The sequence below is a fragment of the Drosophila persimilis genome, unplaced genomic scaffold, assembly GCF_003286085.1.
Source record: "Drosophila persimilis strain 14011-0111.01,24,50 unplaced genomic scaffold, DperRS2 tig00000686-arrow-arrow-pilon, whole genome shotgun sequence".
In the NCBI taxonomy this organism is placed as follows: domain Eukaryota; kingdom Metazoa; phylum Arthropoda; class Insecta; order Diptera; family Drosophilidae; genus Drosophila; species Drosophila persimilis.
Genome location: NW_020825336.1, coordinates 1,042,369 through 1,063,136, shown reverse-complemented (window position 1 = coordinate 1,063,136; position 20,768 = coordinate 1,042,369). Strand labels below are relative to the sequence as shown.

The window sequence follows — 20,768 nt, the reverse complement described above, 5'->3', positions numbered from 1 at the left end:
TTAAAATACTGGTTTCTTCTGCACGCTATATCTCTGAAATACGGCAGCCGATCGGGGTGCGGCGCCTCTTTCCGTGCTCGGGAGAGTCTCGCCGATCGACAGTCTGGATCCCCACGATCCTGGGAGACTAGGTCCCTCACCGATCTGGCCCTATTTGTCGGAGATATAGCGTTTCGAAGATTGGCATATAATTAAAATACTGGTTTCTTCTGCACGCTATATCTCTGCAATACGGCAGCCGATCGGGGTGCGGAATGTCTTTCCGTGCTCGAGAGAGTCCTGCCAATCGACTGCCGTTGGAAAAAAGGACATCCATTTTTTCACGATTTTCGCAAAAAATCATGATGGTTACATCATTAAATTTGCCAAAAATCGGGCTCATTTTCGAAGTCGAGATTTTGATGCCGATCGACAGTCTGGATCCCCACGATCGTGGGAGACTAGGTCCTTCACCGATCTGGCCCTATTTATCTGAGATATAGCGTTTCGCAGATTGGCATATCATTAAAATACTGGTTTCTTCTGCACGCTATATCTCTGCAATACGGCAGCCGATCGGGGTGCGGAATGTCTTTCCGTGCTCGAGAGAGTCCTGCCAATGGACAGTCAGGATCCCCACGATTCTGCGAGACTAGGTCCTTCACCGATCTGGCCCTATTTGTCGGAGATATGGCGTTTCGAAGATTGGCATATCATTAAAATACTGGTTTCTTCTGCACGCTATATATCTGAAATACGGCAGCCGATCGGGGTGCGGCCTCTCTTTCCGTGCTCGGGAGAGTCTCGCCGATCGACAGTCTGGATCCCCACGATTCTGCGAGACTAGGTCCTTCGCCGATCTGGCCCTATTTGTCGGAGATATAGCGTTTCGAAGATTGGCATATAATTAAAATACTGGTTTCTTCTGCTCGCTATATTTCTGCAATACGGCAGCCGATCGGGGTGCGGCCTCTCTTTCCGTGCTCGGGAGAGTCTCGCCGATCGACAGTCTGGATCCCCACGATTCTGCGAGACTAGGTCCTTCGCCGATCTGGCCCTATTTGTCGGAGATATAGCGTTTCGAAGATTGGCATATAATTAAAATACTGGTTTCTTCTGCTCGCTATATTTCTGCAATACGGCAGCCGATCGGGGTGCGGCCTCTCTTTCCGTGCTCGGGAGAGTCTCGCCGATCGACTGCCGTTGGAAAAAAGGACATCCATTTTTTCACGATTTTCGCAAAAAATCATGATGGTTACATCATTAAATTTGCCAAAAATCGAGCTCATTTTCGAAGTCGAGATTTTGTTGCCGATCGACAGTCTGGATCCCCACGATCGTGGGAAACTGGGTCTTTCACCGATCTGGCCCTATTTGTCGGAGATATAGCCTTTCGAAGATTGGCATATCATTAAAAGACTGGTTTCTTCTGCACGCTATAGCCGAGAGGCTACACAGCGGACGACCGTGTCGTGGCATGCCTTTTCGTGATCGAGAGAGTCCTGCCAACCGATTGCCTCGAAGTTCATAGATATGTACATTCACTTTTTTAGGGATTCAAAGAACGTGATTCAACAATTTTTTTCGTATTTTATTTATTTACCGAGAATACGCATAAATATTCGTCCCGCAGGAGTACAGGCATATCTTATTTTCCTCAATATTGTTTTACTTCTGTTTACACATTTGCATGTACACCCTTCTTTAAGTTTAATTAGCTGATACTAACAAAAAAAAAATAAAAAAACAGTGCTATCCATAAATATAATTAGAGGCTATTGCTTATCGAATAGTGGGGAAATATCTGCAGCGTAGCTCTAATTTTCTGTAGTAGCTTTTCTCGATCTAAATTAAATTATCACATTTCCTATCGGTTATTTAAATGGTAATTCACGTTAAGTTTGTTGCGGACTACAATGTTTGCAATGGATTGAATTGCTTCGTGCAAGCACTACATACAATAATACTCGACCACTTGCCGGGTGGCAAGCGGTGGGAGATGGCCACGATAGCGAATGAGAGGAGTAGACAGTGGCCCTTCACTTGCCCTTCTGCGCCTCCAGATAGGTGGCCGTGAAGGTGAGGAGGCGGTGACGCTGCTTCAGGTTGCGGGAGCGGACGTGGGCCGAGTTCAGTTCGTCTGTGTAGCTGCCTGGGAACCAGCCAACAGCGCCATCGCGAATGCGCTCGCCCTGGTACCAGCCTGGAGAGTGAGCAGATGATTAGAGGGGAGGATCATTAGGCAATGAAAGGTTTAGACTCACCATCTGGCAGCTTGCGTGTTACATTGACAACGTCGCCCAGCTCTAGATTGAGGACATCTGGCTCGTCGGACTTGTAGCTATGCTTGGCCACGACCTGCGGACAGTCCCAGGACTCGTACAGCTTTTCGCCTGGCGTTTCCGACTCTGGCGGTCGCATGGCCTGCAGCCAACGCTGCTGGTCCGACACCGAGGGGCAGGAAAGCACCTGCAGAGGATTAACAAGAATAAGAATCGGAAAGCGAAACAGTAATGGCTTTTAGGGACTCACTAGCTCCACTGTCTTGCGGTCGCAGTTCTCGAGGAGTGTCATCAGGATGAGGTTTTTTCCGGCCTGATCCTTGATATCTTTGGTTGGCAGCTGCGGCAGCGTTTCGCCCGAAGCAATGGTCAACATGCTCCTGGGACAATAGTCGAACACACTGAAGCTGGACTCGCCGCGGCGCTTGCAGAGCACCAGGAGATCGGAGAAGAGGAAGGCATAGATGCTGGACTTGGTGAACCGCTTGCCGAACGTCAGCTTGGCATCGTCGCCCCGCCACACGATATGTGTGAGCTCCCCCCGCTTGACCAGGAAACGAGGCTTGGCTCCATGCTTGGTCACTCCCACGGGAACAATGGCCAGGGCACGGATGTTTGAGGGGAACTCCAGCTGCTTCGAAATGCGATCGAGCTCGTGCGCTTGCTCCCAGCGATTGGCTGCTTCGTTGCACTGGGCCACCACCTTCTGGACAAGAGCCAGCGTGCGCTTCCAGCTCTCGTACTCCTCCTGGTTGTGGGGCGATTCCTTGCTGAACACCGCATCGATGAGCAGCGGCAGGCGGGTGATCCGCTGCATGGGCAACATGAGGAACGAGAGCAAATTCAGGCCACAGCAACTGGGACTCGCCTCCAGTTTCTCCAGGTGCTGCTGGAAGACGCCGTTCTTGGCCTCCTTCAGCCGCCGCAGTGTCCTGTCCATCCTGCCCTGATGCTCGCAGAAGGCAATGTACACGTGGAAGTGGCGCTCGGCAATCTCGTAGATGCAGCGACTCAGCCCGTGCAGCATGATGTTGTCCTGCCAGCAGCACTCCAGCTCCGTCAGCAGCCGCTCGGAGCACTCGTGGACGGGCACAATGTAGGAGAAGAGCTCCTTGCGATCCTGCGAACTCAGCACAGAGCTGTCCACAAAGGCGCTGTTGTTCATGAAGTGGCGCCGCAGGAGTGTCAGAGACTTGAGGTAACTGGCCTCCGATGTAATGATCTCGAATTTGGCCTCCTGCAGGCTGCGCTCCCGGCTTTTCAGTGTGGCTGGAATATTTAAAATGGAACTGAAGATCTTCAAGGTCCTGCATCAAGGATGCACTACTTACGCAGTATTCCGGAGTGTATAACCTCTGGGATCTCGCTCCACAGCGTCCGAGATGGTCCGTTCTTTGGGCCGACCAACTGCAAAGCGGATGGCCGCTGCTTGGGCAGCTGTTCCACGTGGACGGGCTCCGGTTGGGGCTTTGGGCTGCGCAGAGCATGCATACCGATCTCCTCATAGCCATCTGCAGAGCTCTCGTGCACCTCCAGATCGCGAGTGATTGACTGAAAGGAGTCGATCAAGGATCGACTGATGATCTTCTGCTGACATGAAGGATCAGTGGACTCACCTCCAGCTTGGCGGCGCTGTACATCTGATAGAGTGGCTCGTTGGAGAACATGCTGTGGGGCTCCGTTTGGAGGTCATCGCCCAGACCTGCCTCGTTGCCGGTGGAGACGCCAGAGCTGCCGCTGGAGCTGGCCACAGAGATGCCGCTCGTTTGGTAGAGACCCGATTCGGCGTACCAGGAGCTCCCTCCTCCCCCGTGGGCACTTGGTGTGGGCGTGGCCAGGTCATCGGTGGCCTGCGATGGGGTTCCATTGAGATGACTCGACTGCTTGAAGACTCCGCACTCGGCATACCACGAGGTGGTCTGTCCCTGCTGCCCCTGTCCCCCCTGTCCATGATCCACTTTGAGGCCTGGGAACGGGGGTGCTGGCGGAGGCGGTGGTGGGGGATCGTTGGGCCGCAGTCCGATTGTGGTGCGACGCCTCGTGGCCTTGGCCTCTTTCTTGGCCTTGCGGGCAACGGTGGAGAACTTCTGTGCTTCGGCGCTGGGCATCTGCACTGGAATATCACCGGAAGAGGCCTTCTCGGAGAAGCCCGAGTCCAACTCCCCGGCACTATTCGGTTCCGGCCCCACCTCGGGGGGGTCTTCGAGGTAGAACGTGCTCCGCGTGGCTGTCAGTGCGGAAAGCTGCTTGCTGTCGAAGGTGGAACCCACGAGACTCTTGCGCAGCCTGGACCGGAGGCTCTTGCCGTTCTTCTGCTTGGCCCGCAGCACTGCCGGCTGCTCTGCCGGACTTTGGAACCCACCACTGCCGCTGCCATTCAGAGTCTTCTCCGAGCTGCTTAGCGTTTTGGCTGCGTACTCGGTATTCTCGTAGATCTCCTCCTGCTTCTTGCCGCAGCTCTCCACATAGAAGGCCGTTCCCGTTGTCGTGTTCTCGTACAGCTTCTGTTGGCTGCCCTTTGGCGACTTTTTGTTGGATATAAAGTCCTTGAACTTGCGCACAAATTCGTACACTTGATTCTGCGGTGCCGGTGGCTTGGGCAGGCGATGGTTCCTCATGTCCACGCCGCTGTCATTGTGCTGTAAAAAGGGCATTAAGTGGGTCCCCCTCACTCTACTCAAAGTCCACTCAAATCCACTCACGTTTCGCAGACGCTGACCTGGCGACTCCTCGCCGTGCTCATCGCTGTCCGTCTCAAAGGAGTCGTAGTCGTCGGAGATGGCCACATGCTCGCCCAGTGCATGGGCGGAGACTGAGTGGTTTTTGGCGCGTCGGTGCGAGGCTCGCAATCCGTTGCGTGCCCCATCCGGCTGCCGCTGCAGCTGGCTCGAGTGCAGCGTCTCGTAATAGTGATCGGAGTCATCTGTGGAGGATGAAAAATAATGAAAAAGAATGAAAAAGAGGAGGTTAAAGGTTTCTCTTGGCAGTCTGCTGCATGCACATATCGCCATCCCCACAGAACGAACCTACAAAAGTGCTCACTACCATGGACTCCTGGCCGGGATTGCCCAGCTCCATATGGCACACCCGGATCGTCGTCACCTCGGCCCGCACCCATCGACGCTTCTCCTTCTTCTCCGTCGCCTGTTGTTGCTGCTGCTGCACGACAGCTGCCTCGTTCTGGTATAGCGGCTCGGGGGCACAAGGCACGGACTCCTCGGTTGGCGGCCCATTGAGATAGACGCTGGTGGATTGCTGGCAGGTGACGGCCACCTCGCCGGCGGCACGCGGCCGACGCTTGCGGGGGAGTGTCACCAGATCCGAGTGGTTGCCATTGCTGCTGCTCAGGCTGCTCGAGCAGCTGAGGCGCTGACCGTTCTTTGGATAATTCGCGGACATCTTGTCTCACATTTTATGTGGGGTCGTCTACACTTGGGGAAAAACGAACCTCTAATTAGATTTAAGGGTATTTTTCCCCCAAGTGTAGATGTTGTTGCGGCTGCTGCTCAACTCTCTTTCTCTCTCTCCCTTGATGAACTTCTTTTCTTATGGAAATGCAATCGGAATTCGAATGCTTCATTTAATTGGAAGCAATTGAAGGCTGACTTCTCTCTGATTGAACGAGTCCCCCAAATAGAACACTGGGATGTGTACATACGTACGTACATATGCTAATTAAACAGACCCCTCGAGTGTCACAACAATAAAACAGTTTTTCCATGCAAGGCTTGTACATATTTACTCGCAAGTATATAGACAGACAGATAGATAGATAGATAGTGTGGCAAGTGTGATGGTTACAACAACAAACAGCATACACCACACCATACCACACCACAGCAAAAGCAAAATCAAAAGCAGTGGCATGCAAAATAGCGCAAAATATAATGGAAAATGGAATGGAATGGAATCATGGTTGAATGCAGATTGATATACACGGCGGGTTTTTCATGGTACAGGCTCAGCAGGTGCTGCCGATGTACCATAGAGCGATTAACTGCTGGCTGGCCAGCAAATCAAATTCAAAAGCGGCACAGAGAGTGCTAGACTGTGTGATGGAGGCATGCCCGAAGTCAGAATACTCTGAGCAGAATCCAGGCCAAAGTATATACGATCTTTGGTAGGATATGCTATCGAAATCACAATCCGTCTCAGATCACGCACCCTCTCAAGTACTCAATACATTTATCCATAGGATACCTGTCCTCTGAATGGATAACATGGCTAAGCTCTTCCGGCAATCTATATGCACAGCTCTATGAGATCTGGAATCAGATTGTGCTCTGAATTTTAGAGACACATAGCACCCTCGGGGCATGAGACTAGACATGAAATCAGCTCTCATATTACGTATACGTACACGTACACAGAGATCGTGGATGAAGAGGCAGTGGCAGTGGCAGAGGCAGGCAAGCGCAGCGAACGCGAACCGGTCTGACGGTTATTATTAAAGATACCACAGACATGGATACTACACATAGATACATATATACATACATACGTATATGTTATGGCTATATATGCAGAAATATTTCAAGAAACAAGATACTTTTCGGCGGCGACACTTGTTCTGCGTGGGAGCTGCCGCCGCCGCCTCGTTCTGGCTCTGGACTCTCTGGAACAAGCCGCCAAGTATCTAAAGCGCCCAATTTTCGAGCCGAGAATTACCGGTTTTAGATGGGGGGAAAATTCTGCGAATTTTGGTGTTTCATTTATGTGCGTGCCCACATGCGAGTGTATCTGGCGGTTACAATACGTGTGGTACGCTTGCGATTCAATGCGGAAATAAAATATTGCAGACATATTACTAAGCAGAGAAATTGAAAGATTTCCAAACAAAAGATACAGCTGCTTAATGCTGCAGCATACAGTGCATACTCGTTTGGGTGAAGTGCACTTCTATAATTGTTCTTTGCTTTCCGAAATTGAGCAAAAAGCGAAAGTTCCCCCAACTTATTCCATTTCAATCACTCTTGGCAGCAGTCTCTGTGAACCAGAATAGTTCTTTCTTTGGAGAATGGAGTTCATCTGTTTGAGAGCACACTGTTTGCACATACATACATACTCATCAAGGAATCTGTGTGTGTGTATGGAAATGGCCTGTACAGTTCTGCGAAGATGATCTTCTGCTGTGAGTCTTTTGTTTCATTGGAATGCAGTCTGGCTGCAAGGCACGGCCATTTGCAAGTGCAAGGCCAACAGATTGCCGATCTCTGTACGAGATCTGCAGCTGTAAAAGCGGACCAGGCCCCAGACCAGTCCGAATAGAGGTCCGATAATCGGTCGATGATTGATTGATTAATGCCAGAGGCATTAAGGTTACTTTTGTTGAGTGCCAAACGATGTCATTGCCTTCCAGTCGGACTGATACGAGTATCAATCAGTAGAAGAGCCAATGGCCAATGCCGCCCACAGTCATAGGTCAGGCATCCAATATGGTCAACCAATTTGACGCTCGCTTGCGAAGCTCGCTTTATGCGCTTCCTATATGCCACATCTCCGTATATTTTCACGACACTTTCGCTGCAGGTATTGCGTGTCGTTTCAGCGAAGAGTGATGGAAAAACGGGCGAACGTGCCGCGGGTAAAAGTTGAGTAGAGCTGAGAATTTCCATTGGGCCGGGGCTGTCGGCGGGGTTTCACTTCACCCAAAGCCCAAGACGCCAGGCAGGCCGTGAAACAATTACCAGATATTTTCCAATTTCCAACTTTGCGACGCGTTCGCTGAACTCTCTTCGCCGGAGGGGTGGGGCCTAGGGAGGGGAGGGGGGGGGAAGCCCCTTACATAGGATTACGCGCATGCGCAATGCTCGTTTGAACGGCTCGCACTCGAATTCGAATGAATCGCCGTTTCGTTGCATATTGCACATCATGTTTGGGGGTTTGCGGGTTTTGGGGCTGGTTGCTGGTTGCTGGGCTTGTGCAACTAACAGCCCGACTGTCTGCCATTATGGAGTTGTGTTGTCTATTTGCCAAAGTCATCCATCGTCCATCGTCCGAATTCGGAATTGGGATTCCTTTTGGCTACCCGTCTGACCGATGTATCTCTATCTTTTTTCCCTCTATTTGCCTTTGTTTCGTGTTTCTTTAAGACTTCTTCAAGGTTGGCTCGCCAGCGGTTTTATGTTTCTAGACTGGTTTTCGTTTTCGCTAAACAATTTCGTCATCGGTCGCCGTCACAGCAACAACAACCAAGAGGTGGGGATCGTAACGGGGTGTAAGGGCATCAGCGCTGCGGCTTTCGGTTCCACAAAGCGAACAGAAACAACAAAACTAGTAACTGCAAACTGCAAACTGCAAACTGCACTCTGCACTCGGTCTCTTTTTCTCTCTCTTTGTCTCCCTCTCTGTCTCTGTATCTTTCTTTGTCTTTGATCATCTTTTGGGATGGGATGGGATGGGATGGGATCTTTGGGATTTTCTTTCTTTTATTTTCACAGAGCATCGCATCCAGCAACAACACTACAATTCGTAATTATCTGATATTCACATTTATCACACACACAAATTCCTCTCCTCTAAGCGAGCGAGCGCGGTTTTACGATTTCTGTCGGCGAAGCAGCAGCCCCCACGACCGCACGATGGAGCTGAACGCGTTGGATTGACTTGCTAAGCGGGCGATGGAGCAGCAGAGACCCCCAACAGCAGCAGTAACAAACTAGGGGGAGCGTTGTGAGTAGCTGCTGCGACCGCAGCTCTACATTTAAGCTCGATACATAGTCAGTATGGCTCTCCTCCGGCAGACGGCGCGTAACAACGAACGACAAAGAGTGCGTGCGAGAAAGAGCCACAAAATCAGTCAAAACGTGTCGTCGGGCGCTGCGTAGCGACTAGTTTTGACTATAATAATAATCCGATCTGATCCAGATTGAGCAATCTGGTAGATATGGTCATTCTCTATGATTCTGAGTTCTTAGGGCGGGGCGAAGTTTTGAAATAGTGACATATCACAGAAGTCTGGATTCAAAATGTCGTTTCTAGCTCCTAAAATCTTTGAGCACTAGGCGCTCATGCGGACGGACGGATAGACAGACATGGCTCAATCGACTCGGCTATTGATGCTGATCAAGAATGCTTCCTCCTGGACGTTACACACATCCAGTATCACTACAAATCAAATATACCCCTATACAGGGTACAAAAAGCATAAATTGCACGGTCCACTTTATGGGCATTGTTTACGCTCGTTCGCTCTCTTGCACTCTCAGAGAGGTATATTAAAGAGAAGGTAAAGCAGTCACGCTCTCCATCTGTCTCGCTCTCGTTCGTGTATGTCTGGGCTTCAACTGGAGGATGGTCGGCCTTACCTCCTCTTGAATGTAACCTGGCTGCCATTTGGCTTCTGTGGAACCTGTCGAATCGCTTACAATCCAATCCACTCACTCTCCCACTCTCTTGTCCAGTGTGCGCGCCTGCTCACACACTTGATTCATGTAACGGGTTGTTGTTGTTGTTGTTTTTGGTGCGCTGTCGGCGGGGGCTTACTCTCACTCTCATTTGTAATGGGTGTACGAGCAATTATGTGGTCTGTTAGCTGCTCGACTTGTTAGCCTCACTTTTGGCATTTTCGTTTGTCAAACAGCGCCTGGGGGCGAGAGACAAAAAAAAACCTTTTAAGTGGCCCTGATGATCCATCCACACAAAAACAATTAAGCGGCGGCTAATCGTCGGACGTTCACAGACAAGTTCACAGCTGTGGAGTCCATGTGTGGATGCTAAAGCTTAGTCATGGCACGAACCATCGCAGATCGATAAGAGCTTTGTTTGGGTCGGAAGCTTTATGAAACAATTTGAAACAAATTTGATAAAATAACTAATAACTGAACAAATATTAGATAACACAGCTTTTTCATAGATGCTACACAATCGCACGCCCAGCTGAGACGTTTGTACGTGGATTTGAGATACATTCCCATTCGGATAATAGAAAGAATTCCATTCGGTGAGCACTTTTGTAGATAATATCCCCAAATAGAAATGCTTATTGTGGAAAGACTTACCCTCTATGCAGCTTATCGCCTTCTTTTGTTGCAGTCTTTTGTCTCTAATGCGCTTCGACCAGTCCGGGCTTCGGGTACGATGTGGCTTCAAGCGTTCCCGTACACTGAAAATAATCGGCAGAAGAAAATAATATTAATCATATGGTATTTCCCATTTTAAAAGACTTGAAATAGTTTTCGTTAAGTACTTTACAGGGCTCTCTGGGCCTGGCAATCGATCATACCACAGAGTCATTTTCTATGGTCTATGGTCTATGTAATTGTCCGTAGGCACGACCATTTGTGACACGGCACTTGCATCCACTGACTGACATGATTCCGTTGAGCTTTGAGCTCTCATTAGAAGCGCCAAAGAGTGCATTACAAGGGTTTCCTCAAGGGGCGCGGCAATCTTATCGACTGATAACAGACGGAATTGTGGGTCGGCGAGCTAATTAATGGCAATAGGGGGAGGAGCTCCAATCAAGCGTCGAGTGTTGCAATGGGATCCCAAATGGGATGGGTGACAAACATTGGTAAAAAAGGGCCAAGAAATGGTTCTATAATGTCACTCATTGCATCGATAAGATCTCAAATATCTTTGCATTTGGTCCATTTTTATCTTCGAATTTATCTTCTACAACCATCTTTATCGGATCTTTCGTATTCGATCGCAGCCCAACAAGATTTTACTATATTTACTAAACATACAAACATGCATACGGAGTATGTATGCACATATAAAGTATTTATGTATATCCCCTTTCTACGCTTTGTTTATGCAGAATATCGTAATTTTTTGACTTGGAATGACGTTACCCAGAGAATAATCTCCATTTCTTTGTTTGTTTTTAATGGCGATGTTGAAAACAGTAGAAACAAAAATAATAACAAGATGACTGGAATATGGAAAATGCCAATTGAAACACTAACCCCATGGTCTGTACCCCTTTTCGAATTACAAAAACACGCGCCACATCTAAACCGATTTTCGATTACTGCAAATCCTTTGATTCTTAAGGGATTACATATAGAGGGGTTTCCTTAAACCTTGCCGCCCTTCTGGGACTCTCCCCGAATCTCTGATTGCTTTATTGACAGCCCACAGATAAGAGCCATCGCTCGCCTTGACCCGATTGCCCATGTGACGATTTTTGTGGCCGCGGGGGACAGACGGGGGACGACTACAAAGCAGATGTTGCAACCCACTTCGTTGCCACTCGTTGCACCATCGCCAACACCCAAACTGACATCCGGACAACAAAAAGTGAGTGGGGCCCCTGCGGCAGTCAGCCGCCTGCTCCTCCGATAAGATAAGGCCCAAACAAACTGATAAGCAATCTACGCAGAATTTATATCTTCCCCCACAGAAGGGGGCCCGCACTCTGCCCCACCCTCCCCCCCTGTCTGGCAATTATTCTGGAATATTAATATATGTATATCTTTTTTTTTTTTGCTACTCACACAACAAACTGGGCTTCGGTGGGCGGCCTTGCCTCCAGGCGATCTGCTGGCGATGCTGATGCTCCCTCGCCGTCGGATATGTCCACCCAGGCGTCGCTGTTGTCGCTGGAGCCGGCTATCGAGGATCGCTTGTCCCCCGAACGCTTGGCCCCGCCGCCACTCGAAGCACTGCCGCCGCTGCCCAGGGAGGAACGGCAGCCGACGCTGGCACTGCCGTAGATCACACAGCCGGCGGCGGCCAGGGAGGATTCGTAGAGGCTGTTGGTCTTGTGGTCCGAGGAGATGGTCAGGGTGGAGCCGCTGCTGGAGAGCTGGATGCAGGTGCCGCCAGGCCCATGCCCATGCCCATGCCCCGTCGCCGTTGTCTTCGCCTTGCGGTAGTGGGAGATGCTCTCGTAGCAGTTGGATCCCAGGGAGATGGCGTCGGTGGTGGTGGTGCCGCCGCTGCCGCTGCCGCTGCTGTTGCTGTTGCTGGCGGGGGCTTTGGTGTGCATCGACTCGTAGCAGCCCTTGATGGTGTCGTAGATGTTCTCGTCCTCATCCTCATCCTTGCCCAGGTCCAGGGTGCTCGCGTGATTCGGTTTCGGGGGCGCCGGACGAAGGGGCGTTGGAGATTTGGGCAGAACTCGCTTTGGTTTCGGCAACTCTGGCAGCTCGTCGCGGGTATTCCTTCCCAGTGTGCCGCCATGCGCTCCAGGAGATGGTGTGGCCATGGGGAGTGCATCCTCAGCGTTGGCCGCGGGTTTGGGCGGGGGCGGGGCAAAGGACTCGTAGCCATCGAAATCGGGCGCAGCCGCTTCGCAGGAACCCGCTATGGACTCGTAGTCTTCCAGCCAAGTGTTGGGCCTGGGGCAGGATGCCGTTGCCGATGCCTCCTCCACGGTCTGGTAGATGTCCTCGATGATCTCCGACTTCTGGATATCCGCGATCTTGAACAGGCCCGAGGCCTGTGCTTCAGTCTTGGGTTCGATGGCAGACATGCCAGAGGGTGTTATGGGCTCGTAGATGGATTCCGGTTCCTCTTCTTCTGGGACCTGCTTCGGTTCGTCTGTCTGGGTGTCGTCTTCCTTGGGCGCCACTTGCTCCTCCTTCACTGTCCCCTTCTGATTTTCCCTTTCCGCGTTCATCAACTGCTTCTGCTCCATGATCATCTGCTCTCCCTCGATGGCATTCACTAGGGTCACGTTTACCGCCTGATTGACCAGGAGCTGGTTGTTGGAGATCTGCTTGTTGGCCGCCTGGTAGACGAACGAGGTGTTGGGCAGCAGCCGCTGCTCGAAGTCATCGTTGGTGCCCAGCAGCAGCTCTCCGGACTCCGAATGGGCGCTGATCTCCTTGAGTTTCTGATCGAGCACTTCCAAAGCGTCGAGGATCTTGGAATCGGCATCGGCCTCAATGCACGGGACCATCATCTGGGGAGAGCTAGCTTCCTGCCCTCCTGGATATGGATCTGCATCTAACTCTGGCTCTAGCTCCTCTTTCTGCTTAATCTCCATCTCTGGAATCATCTCTGGAACCATCTCGGGTGCATTTTTGGTGGGCGAAGGACTGGCCGACTTCCGGGCTCTGCCGGCGAAGGTGAAACGCAGCTTCTCGTAGATGGAGGCATACTTGTGCTTGCGCTGCTTCTGCCGCTCCTCGTCCATCTCCAGGTCGGGCTTCAGATCATCATCCATCGCCACGTCCTGCTGCTGCCCTGCTGTTGGCTGATCTTCTTTGGTAGCTTCCTCCTCTGCAGCTGGCTCCGCCTCCACGGGCGTCTTGGCCTCCTCGCAGACCACCTCCAGCTCGGCCGGACTCCCCTTCAGACTCCGCTTTGTCTTTAGTGTGAGGCTGTTGCTGCCCCTGGCCTGGGCTGTGGCTGCCACCAGTTCGAGATGCCGTCGCCGCAGCTGCTCGCTCTTCTGCGGCACCGATGGCTTCTCCAGCGTCTCGAACTTCTTGATATTTCGCTGTACCGTCGAGATGCCACTCTCTGGGGGCAGCTGCTGCTGCTGCTGCTGCATCACGGGTGGCTGCTTCTCCACGATCTTGTAGACATGGCTGCCGCGTGCCAGCCAGACGCCCTTCTTCCGCTTCACCTCCTCTAGGACGCGGGCATCCTTCTGTATGATCTCGTTGAACTGTTGCGTCAGCTTGGCCACCAGGCTGTTCTTGCTGATGTTGCCGCTGCTGTTGTTGCTGGGCGGAGCATCTGTTGCCTGCCCCATTCCTGCGAGGCAGCTGCTGTTTATCCGCCGCGGCGTGTGGTGCTGCACGTATGATCTGCCCGCGTGCGTCTTGAAGCTGTATTTTCGCTTTGTCACTGTGCGCGTCCCCGATGACGTCACAGTCGAAGATGTTTGCGTGGAAGTGGTATGCTCTGATTCGCTGCTGCCGCCACTCTGGGCGCTTGCCGCGCTGAGACTGACGCGGACTCGGGCACGGGCTCGCGATCGAGCTGGCGTCGCCCGCAGCTCCACCTCCTCCTCCTCCTCCTCCTGCTCCGCCCCAACCTCCAGCTCCATGGAGGAGATAACGTTATCTGATAATCGCCGCGGACTCGGCGATTCCATATTGCACTCAGTGGCAGCAGGTGGAAGCGGCGGAACGCTGTCGTCACATTTGCTGGCGACTAAAGTCGCACTGGCGTTTTTAGTCGCGTTTGCAGTCGGAATTTTGTTGGCGTTTATAACCGCCTCGTCGCTGCTGGGTCGGAGCTTGCTACGCATCCTCGCCTGCTCCGCGTTCTTGTACTTGTAGAAGTTGTCCTTTTCACGCTGCAACTGCTGCTGCTGCGCGGTCGCGTCCTGCAGATTGTGCAGACTGGCGGCGCGTTTTGCCAGCGACTTTTCCGGCGAGGGATTGTTGAACGCGTTTACCAGACAACTGACGGATTTGTTCAGCATCCGGAGGGTGCCCAGCGAGGAGGCACGCGACGATGGCGCCCCCGTGTGATCCTCGCTGGCGCTCTTGATGCGCCTGCTCCACAGCAATCGAAGCGTTTGGACACCCCGGAAATCGCGAAAAGCCCGCGACTCGCAATTGCAGCTTTGATTTTGGTTTTGATTCTGATTCTGATTCTGATAATCGTCTAGCGAGGCGTTATCGCGCACTGATTGCCGATTGTTGTTGTCGCTATCGGAGGCACTGACACTGGCACTCGCTGTGGGTGTGGCTGTGGCGGTGGCGGCTCGCGATCCGTTCACCAGCCAATTGATAATTGTCTTTTTTGTCTTACGCGGCGAACTTGTGGAGCTTGTGGCACTTGTGGTATTTGTTGCACCCGCACTCGTTGGATTCCCATTGAGATCGCAGCGCGTGTGGGCCGCCGCATCCCGCACAGGTGACATGGCCATGGCCATGGCTGGGGACCACATCCGTGGTGTGGTTTCCGACGCTCTCCTGTCTACCTGCTACTTCGGTGCCACCAAACGGCACGATGCCGATGATGCAGCTGCTGCTGGCCCCGTGCCTGGAACGACAGAGAGCACAAAAAGAAGAGAAAGCTGGTGAAAATTCTGGCTCGTCTGATGATGGAAGATGGTCACTCATGCAAAGTGGTTCTGTTTCTGTCCACCTAATATTGGTGGCCAATCGGTGAGCGTCGTTAGGCCTGTTAGGCGTGTTTGTACAACAATGTGGGGCGAGTTATGAATTTCTAGTGATATTTTCGAGACAGTTTGAATCTGTATGTCAATTTGAGTTGATTTTCCCCGAGCTACTATTCAAACACCATCGAAATATTCATATATAGGAACGTAAATATATTATTTACGATTATATGTAAATACCCTTGTCTTATCTTCGGGACTTTTATTCCTGACGTCTTTTTGTGTTTCTGCTTGTGCTTGGTTTTTTGGGTATTACTCATGCGTTTTGGTTTTTTGAGCACCCATTTCATTAATAATAATATATACTGCACCTAAAAGGCGGCAAGAAGCACAAGGAAACCCAAATACTATTTTGCGCAACCAAGAAATCACTCGCATGGTGGGGCGCTGGCGTACAACATTGCGTATGCGCGATACGCTTTGTATGCCGCCTGGAGCTTATCGCTCAGCGATCGATGGATGATGGTGGAACAGAGCATTGCACAAAGCCACAATATTGTTGTCTTAGCCACAATTCCCACCTCTTCGCACCTGACGATTGTTAGCCCTCCCACAGCAACCACCGCTGCTGGTGGGGCAGACGGGGCACGTTTTTGTCACACACACACACACACACACACACGCACACACAAATGCCAATTATAATGAGCGATTACATAAAGTACGCGACAGCGACACAAACAATTTCTTTTGCCTCACATACGATGTGGGGTCTATATACTATTTCTCTTGCTTTTTTTCTTTTTATCACCGAATGGTTTTTTAAGCCGCTTTGCCGGGCTTTTTGGTAGCTTCGTTAGCTACCATCTTCCTATTTTTTTTTTTCATATGTACATATGTACCTCCTGTGTGGCATAAAGGGGGAGATGGGATGGCAATGGGGATTGTATATACACGAGTATATCTCTTTTCTAGCCGTCACATTTGCCGCTCTCGCACGCGGCAAGAATAACAAAACTAATTTTTATTTGCCATTGCAAAAAGGTTTTTTAAACAAAATATTATTATTTCGTATATAATACGAAGCCAAACAGAAAGACAGACAGATACACTGATAGACGGACACAAGTATTAGTGGCAATGCAAATAAAAAGCTAAAAATTGTTGATTACGCAAACGTCTTTTTGGGGCCATAATCGTACATATTTGTATGATATTTAACCAAGGAAATTGGTGGAAAAAAAGTGTGCAAACATGGCATTTGATAGGCGGAAAACAAACAGGCTTAACATTCCATCCGGGGGGGAATCCCGCAGAGATCACTTTTACATTTGCGGGAAGTACAATCCTCAAACGAAAGAGTGTGTGTTTCAGACACCAGATAAACCTTAAGAACCATTCCCCTTGAGCCATAAATCTACGGGTATTGGCAGCAGCTGCCACAAAGCTGATATTTCCAATGCCTTATACATAAACATACATACGAGTATATCTAAGGTAGGGTAGGGTAGGGTAGGGTAAGGCCATTCAAGGCAGTGAGCTGTTGAGGCGTTGAGACGTTGAGGCGGTCAACAGCTTTTTGGCCTGGTCAATACAAAATGCTTTGCATATTAAACAGTGTCTCTGAGGCCGAAAAGGAAAATGTAAACAATTGACAAAACTCAGACCGAAACTGGAGACACAATACAAAAGTAAAGAAATAAAAATCAGCCTCATCTTGAAAGGCATTGCATTGTAAAGAAAAGAAACTCGATTTTGATGAGCTGCATTTGAGCCGCAGCTGCACCTGCTACAAATTCATTCCATTGATGATCATCGATGATGGGGAGGCAGGGAGTCATCTAGCCATTGGAATGCAAATGGCTTTCAAAACGGATGCAGCAGCGGTGGCAGAGGCGGTGGCAGCCGCTTTTGTGGGTCTGTATCTGCGTTTTTCTGTTGTCTGCTTTTTATCATTTTGATGAAGATTTTCCCGCTGCTGACGACAGCTGCGAGTCTTCACAGAGTGAAAGTGATAATGCCCGCCCAGCCCAAAAGCCAAAAGCCAGAGAATCCCAAAGATTAGACACGCTTCTTTGGAATAATCTTCTGATTCGACTGCGAATGCGGAAGACCCCACCGCATCGGGCCTGTAATGACAGACAGACAGACAGACAGACAGAATTCGGAATGGGGGAATGAAATGAAATAATCTAGCTGTAGAAATATATTTTAATTTCTCGAAAATTAAATCAAAGAAAATTTATTGCCATTTTGCATACCGAACAACAACAAATACAACAAAAGGCAGCCATTAGAAATGTGAAAGTTTACTTTTCCTTTTTTTTTTCGGTGTGTTTTGTGTGTGTTTTTGTCTCAACGATTCTCCAGCTAATGAACTGTCTTAGTGTCTTTCTTGGCCATGATTTAGAGGTTTAGATGGTCTTCAAAGCATTTCAGATGTCCGAAGTCCGAAGTTGAGTGGAGTTCCCTCAATAAAACTCTATAATATATGTGGGATAGCACTTCTCTTACACTTTTCGTAGCACGATTCGGAAAGGGTCTGTTCCTTGAGGGATTCACAGGGTTTACATCATCGCCTCACTGCACACACGAGGACCTTCGACTGAAAAAATACTGTTGTGCCACCTCCACGACTTTTCGATTACGACTATGGATAGTATTTGTTTTTGTTTTGGCTCGTGTTGCTGGTGGCAACAGTTCCTGGCTCGCGAACAGCCACCAAAACAGCTCGTAGCCCGTGGCCCGTGGGTCGTGTTGGCCAACTGAAAGGTCTGGCTAGAGGGCTGGCACTGTGCAACCCCTAAACCTTCGGTGAGGTCCACTCACTCACACCCTCAAACGGAGGCCACACTGCGTATGGTTTATATGCAAAACAAGCCCCTGGGTCGATAGTTTCCCTCCCCACTCCATTGGTCGTGCAGGGTGGAATCTCCGAGGGGTAGTTCCTACTATTTATTCTAGCACATGGCAGATGTCTGCGAGTGCGTTCCCTTTTGTGTGCATTAGCTATGCTTTGTTGACTTTCTGGTTGAGACACCCCTCCCCCTCTCCCGCCACGCCCACGCACGAGTTTAAGGCAAATTCAATTTGTTCACAAAGAAAGCACTCCTTCACTCTTTCCCCCTTTTGTGAGACAATTTTCTAGCCCCAATCAACATGTGTTTTCATTTCCTGGATTATCTGTCGCTCAAACGAACATCTCCCTGAAACGATGATGAGTGTCTTTTCGCCTCCGAAGAAACCCTACACTGCGCAATGTGACACCTATATTTAGCTACATTTCCCAGTAGATTGGGTTTCAAGCATTTCATTGCAGACTGACTCACACGCCTTATCGGACAGGCGAGCGCCTGCCCCCCCAGTTACGCTGCAAGTGCAATTTAGGGGGCAACAATTGCTGCCCAGGCAGGGAGGCAACAATTTGTGCACACTTTATGTTTATCTAGATACCAGAATGTGAAAGATACATGTACAATATGTATGCAAAACGAGCATTAACTGCATTCCAAGCTCCGTTGCCCAAGAACCGCAAGCAGCACCAGCGCCAGAGAGTCAGACCCAGACTCCGAGACGAGGCGAGACGAGACAGACCCATAGACAGACTTATAGACCGCGTAAGGCATAGAGGCGTATAATTAGCGTGCAGCATTGGCAAAGTGAAGCTAATGGAACCCCAACAGCATATAAAAACATGGCCCCAGAACCAACAGAAACATGGTAGGGGGCACACAACAACGGTAGGTAGCGTAGCAGTTCTTAAACCGTAAACCGTAAGCAGTAAGCCGTAAGCCGTAGGCCGTAGGCCGTAAGAGAATCCAAAGCAAAAGACGCACAAGAAGAGGTCAGTGCGGAGGCCAATCCACAGATACAGTCGTATTCGTAATCGTAATCGTAATCGTACGAGTACCTGTACCCAGTAACCATCCAAAGTCAAAGAAGTTTAAAGTTGAAAAAGCAAGCGTTAAATTACCATCAAAATTCATAGCCAATATAATCCACAAGGCGTTCGACGATCGAAGTAAGCTCTGTTCCAAGATCGATGTTTGGCTGAGGAATGTACGACCATCCCCTCTCACCGGGGAACGCTAGGGCTTCCAAGCAGAGCCAAGAATATCCCAAGGTGCAGGCGCAGGCCTTTTCTTGGTGAAATTTTGCTTCTATGGACAGATCTCGCTCTCTCTCTCCTTCTGTCTCTGTCTCTGTCTCTATCTATCTATCTCGTGTGTGTGTATGTGGAATTTGCCAAGTGGTTTGGCTAGATTCTTTCAAGAGCATACCACCACGCAAATTTTCTGGTGGGCGTTTCACTTTTGCCAGCTTTCATTTAACGCTGGCCCCAAAATCGATAGATCGAAGCTGTTGCACTGGATTCTGACACTGCATTTTGTGCATTCTTTTTGTACTATTGTATTATCTACTCCCCAATTTCGGGGGTCCACACAGAAAAAAACACTCGGATACGGTGGCACAAACACGCGCGAACTGCCCTCGGAATGGAGCGAAGCTCCCAAAAACACGGTCTCCAGCGAACGACGAACGAAAGACAAGTGAAGAGTGTCGCCACCGCTGCTGTCGATTGCTGTGTGTGGGGAGCCTAAGACGCTGTTTTCTGCTGTCACAAGGTGTATTGACGCAAGGTGAGACACTGCCAGGGAGTGCTCTTACGCAAACAGAGCCACAGAGCTACAGAGTTACAGAGCGACATGCCATACCGAGTGGCTCGGGAGGGAGCGAGACAGACCCCACCTTGTCGGAATCAAGCTTGTTTCTTCTGCTGTTTTCTCTCCTGTTTCTGCTGTCGATTGGGGGCTGGGGATTGGGGAGAATATCATATCCGACTGGCTGTTGGCTGCTGGCTGGCTTTGACTGCAACTCCACTTGGGGATCGATCTCTCGCCCCGCGCTCGTCTCGCATTCTTGTGCATTGGCTTTTGGAGCTACGTTTTGTTCTGATTCTGTTTTGGATTCTGCTTCTCCGCTGCATCTTTCGCTCTCTCTCTCTCTCTCTCTCTCTAGCTCTGGCTGTGTGGCTCTGCTGCGAAATGCATTTCTCTCGAGGCATGCGACCCACAAAATGTGTGGCGGATGCTTCGGGTGGCACAAGTGTTGTTCTTTGTGCGGGATCGTTCATTGGCTTCTTCTGGCTTTTAATTAGCCAAGCAAATTTTAATTAAGTCGCAGCGCCACTAATTGATTCGGCAGTCCATCAGCAAAGCCGTCTTTGAGACTCAATCGACAGAGGCATTGGTATGTCCGCGGAGGCCCCAACTCTGAGTAAATCACATTAGAAGCGCCTGAGAAGCGGAGACTGGTTTCGAACCCACGAAACGCGACCCAAAACGCACCGAAAATACTCTAATATCTTGAGCGTCCATACAAATGTGGATCACAGTTCCATCAACATGAATCGGTTAACACTCTGCTAAGCAAACCGGTCGGAGTCCATCTCTGTTGGTTTTAACAGCGAACAAATTCCAGTACCAGTTCTTCTCCAAGTTCAAAAGAGAAGCCCAAAGTGTGTTGCTAAA

General features: G+C 50.2%; 1 protein-coding gene across 5 annotated transcripts; it reads right to left on the bottom strand.

Moving 5' to 3' along the window:
- Window positions 1-1,549: 1,549 nt before the first annotated feature.
- Window positions 1,550-19,536, bottom strand: LOC6600540 (ephexin-1). Of its 5 annotated transcripts, none has more exons than XM_026991881.1 (9): window positions 19,211-19,536; window positions 11,705-15,158; window positions 10,262-10,365; window positions 4,964-5,184; window positions 3,878-4,900; window positions 3,593-3,812; window positions 2,512-3,530; window positions 2,244-2,448; window positions 1,550-2,182 (listed from the first exon to the last, which is right to left on the bottom strand). In XM_026991881.1, exons 2-9 carry the CDS (start codon window positions 15,061-15,063, stop codon window positions 2,019-2,021), a joined length of 6,315 nt encoding a protein of 2,104 aa, XP_026847682.1. In that variant the 5' UTR covers window positions 15,064-15,158; window positions 19,211-19,536; the 3' UTR covers window positions 1,550-2,018. The 5 variants fall into 5 exon arrangements, with proteins under 5 accessions (XP_026847682.1, XP_026847681.1, XP_026847685.1 ...); XM_026991880.1 differs by lacking the exon at window positions 19,211-19,536 and adding an exon at window positions 17,752-17,946; XM_026991884.1 differs by lacking the exons at window positions 11,705-15,158; window positions 19,211-19,536 and adding an exon at window positions 10,450-10,520.
- Between the last annotated feature and the right edge of the window lie 1,232 nt (window positions 19,537-20,768).

Bases quoted from the DNA above. Each gene is read 5' to 3' on its own strand.
- LOC6600540 (XM_026991881.1), bottom strand. From the start codon at position 15,063: ATGTGGTCCCCAGCCATGGCCATGGCCATGTCACCTGTGCGGGATGCG. The intron at 3,813-3,877 runs GTGAGTCCACTG...GACTCCTTTCAG, and splicing joins ACAGCGCCGCCAAGCTGGAG to TCAATCACTCGCGATCTGGA. The intron at 3,531-3,592 runs GTAAGTAGTGCA...TAAATATTCCAG, and splicing joins TATACACTCCGGAATACTGC to CCACACTGAAAAGCCGGGAG.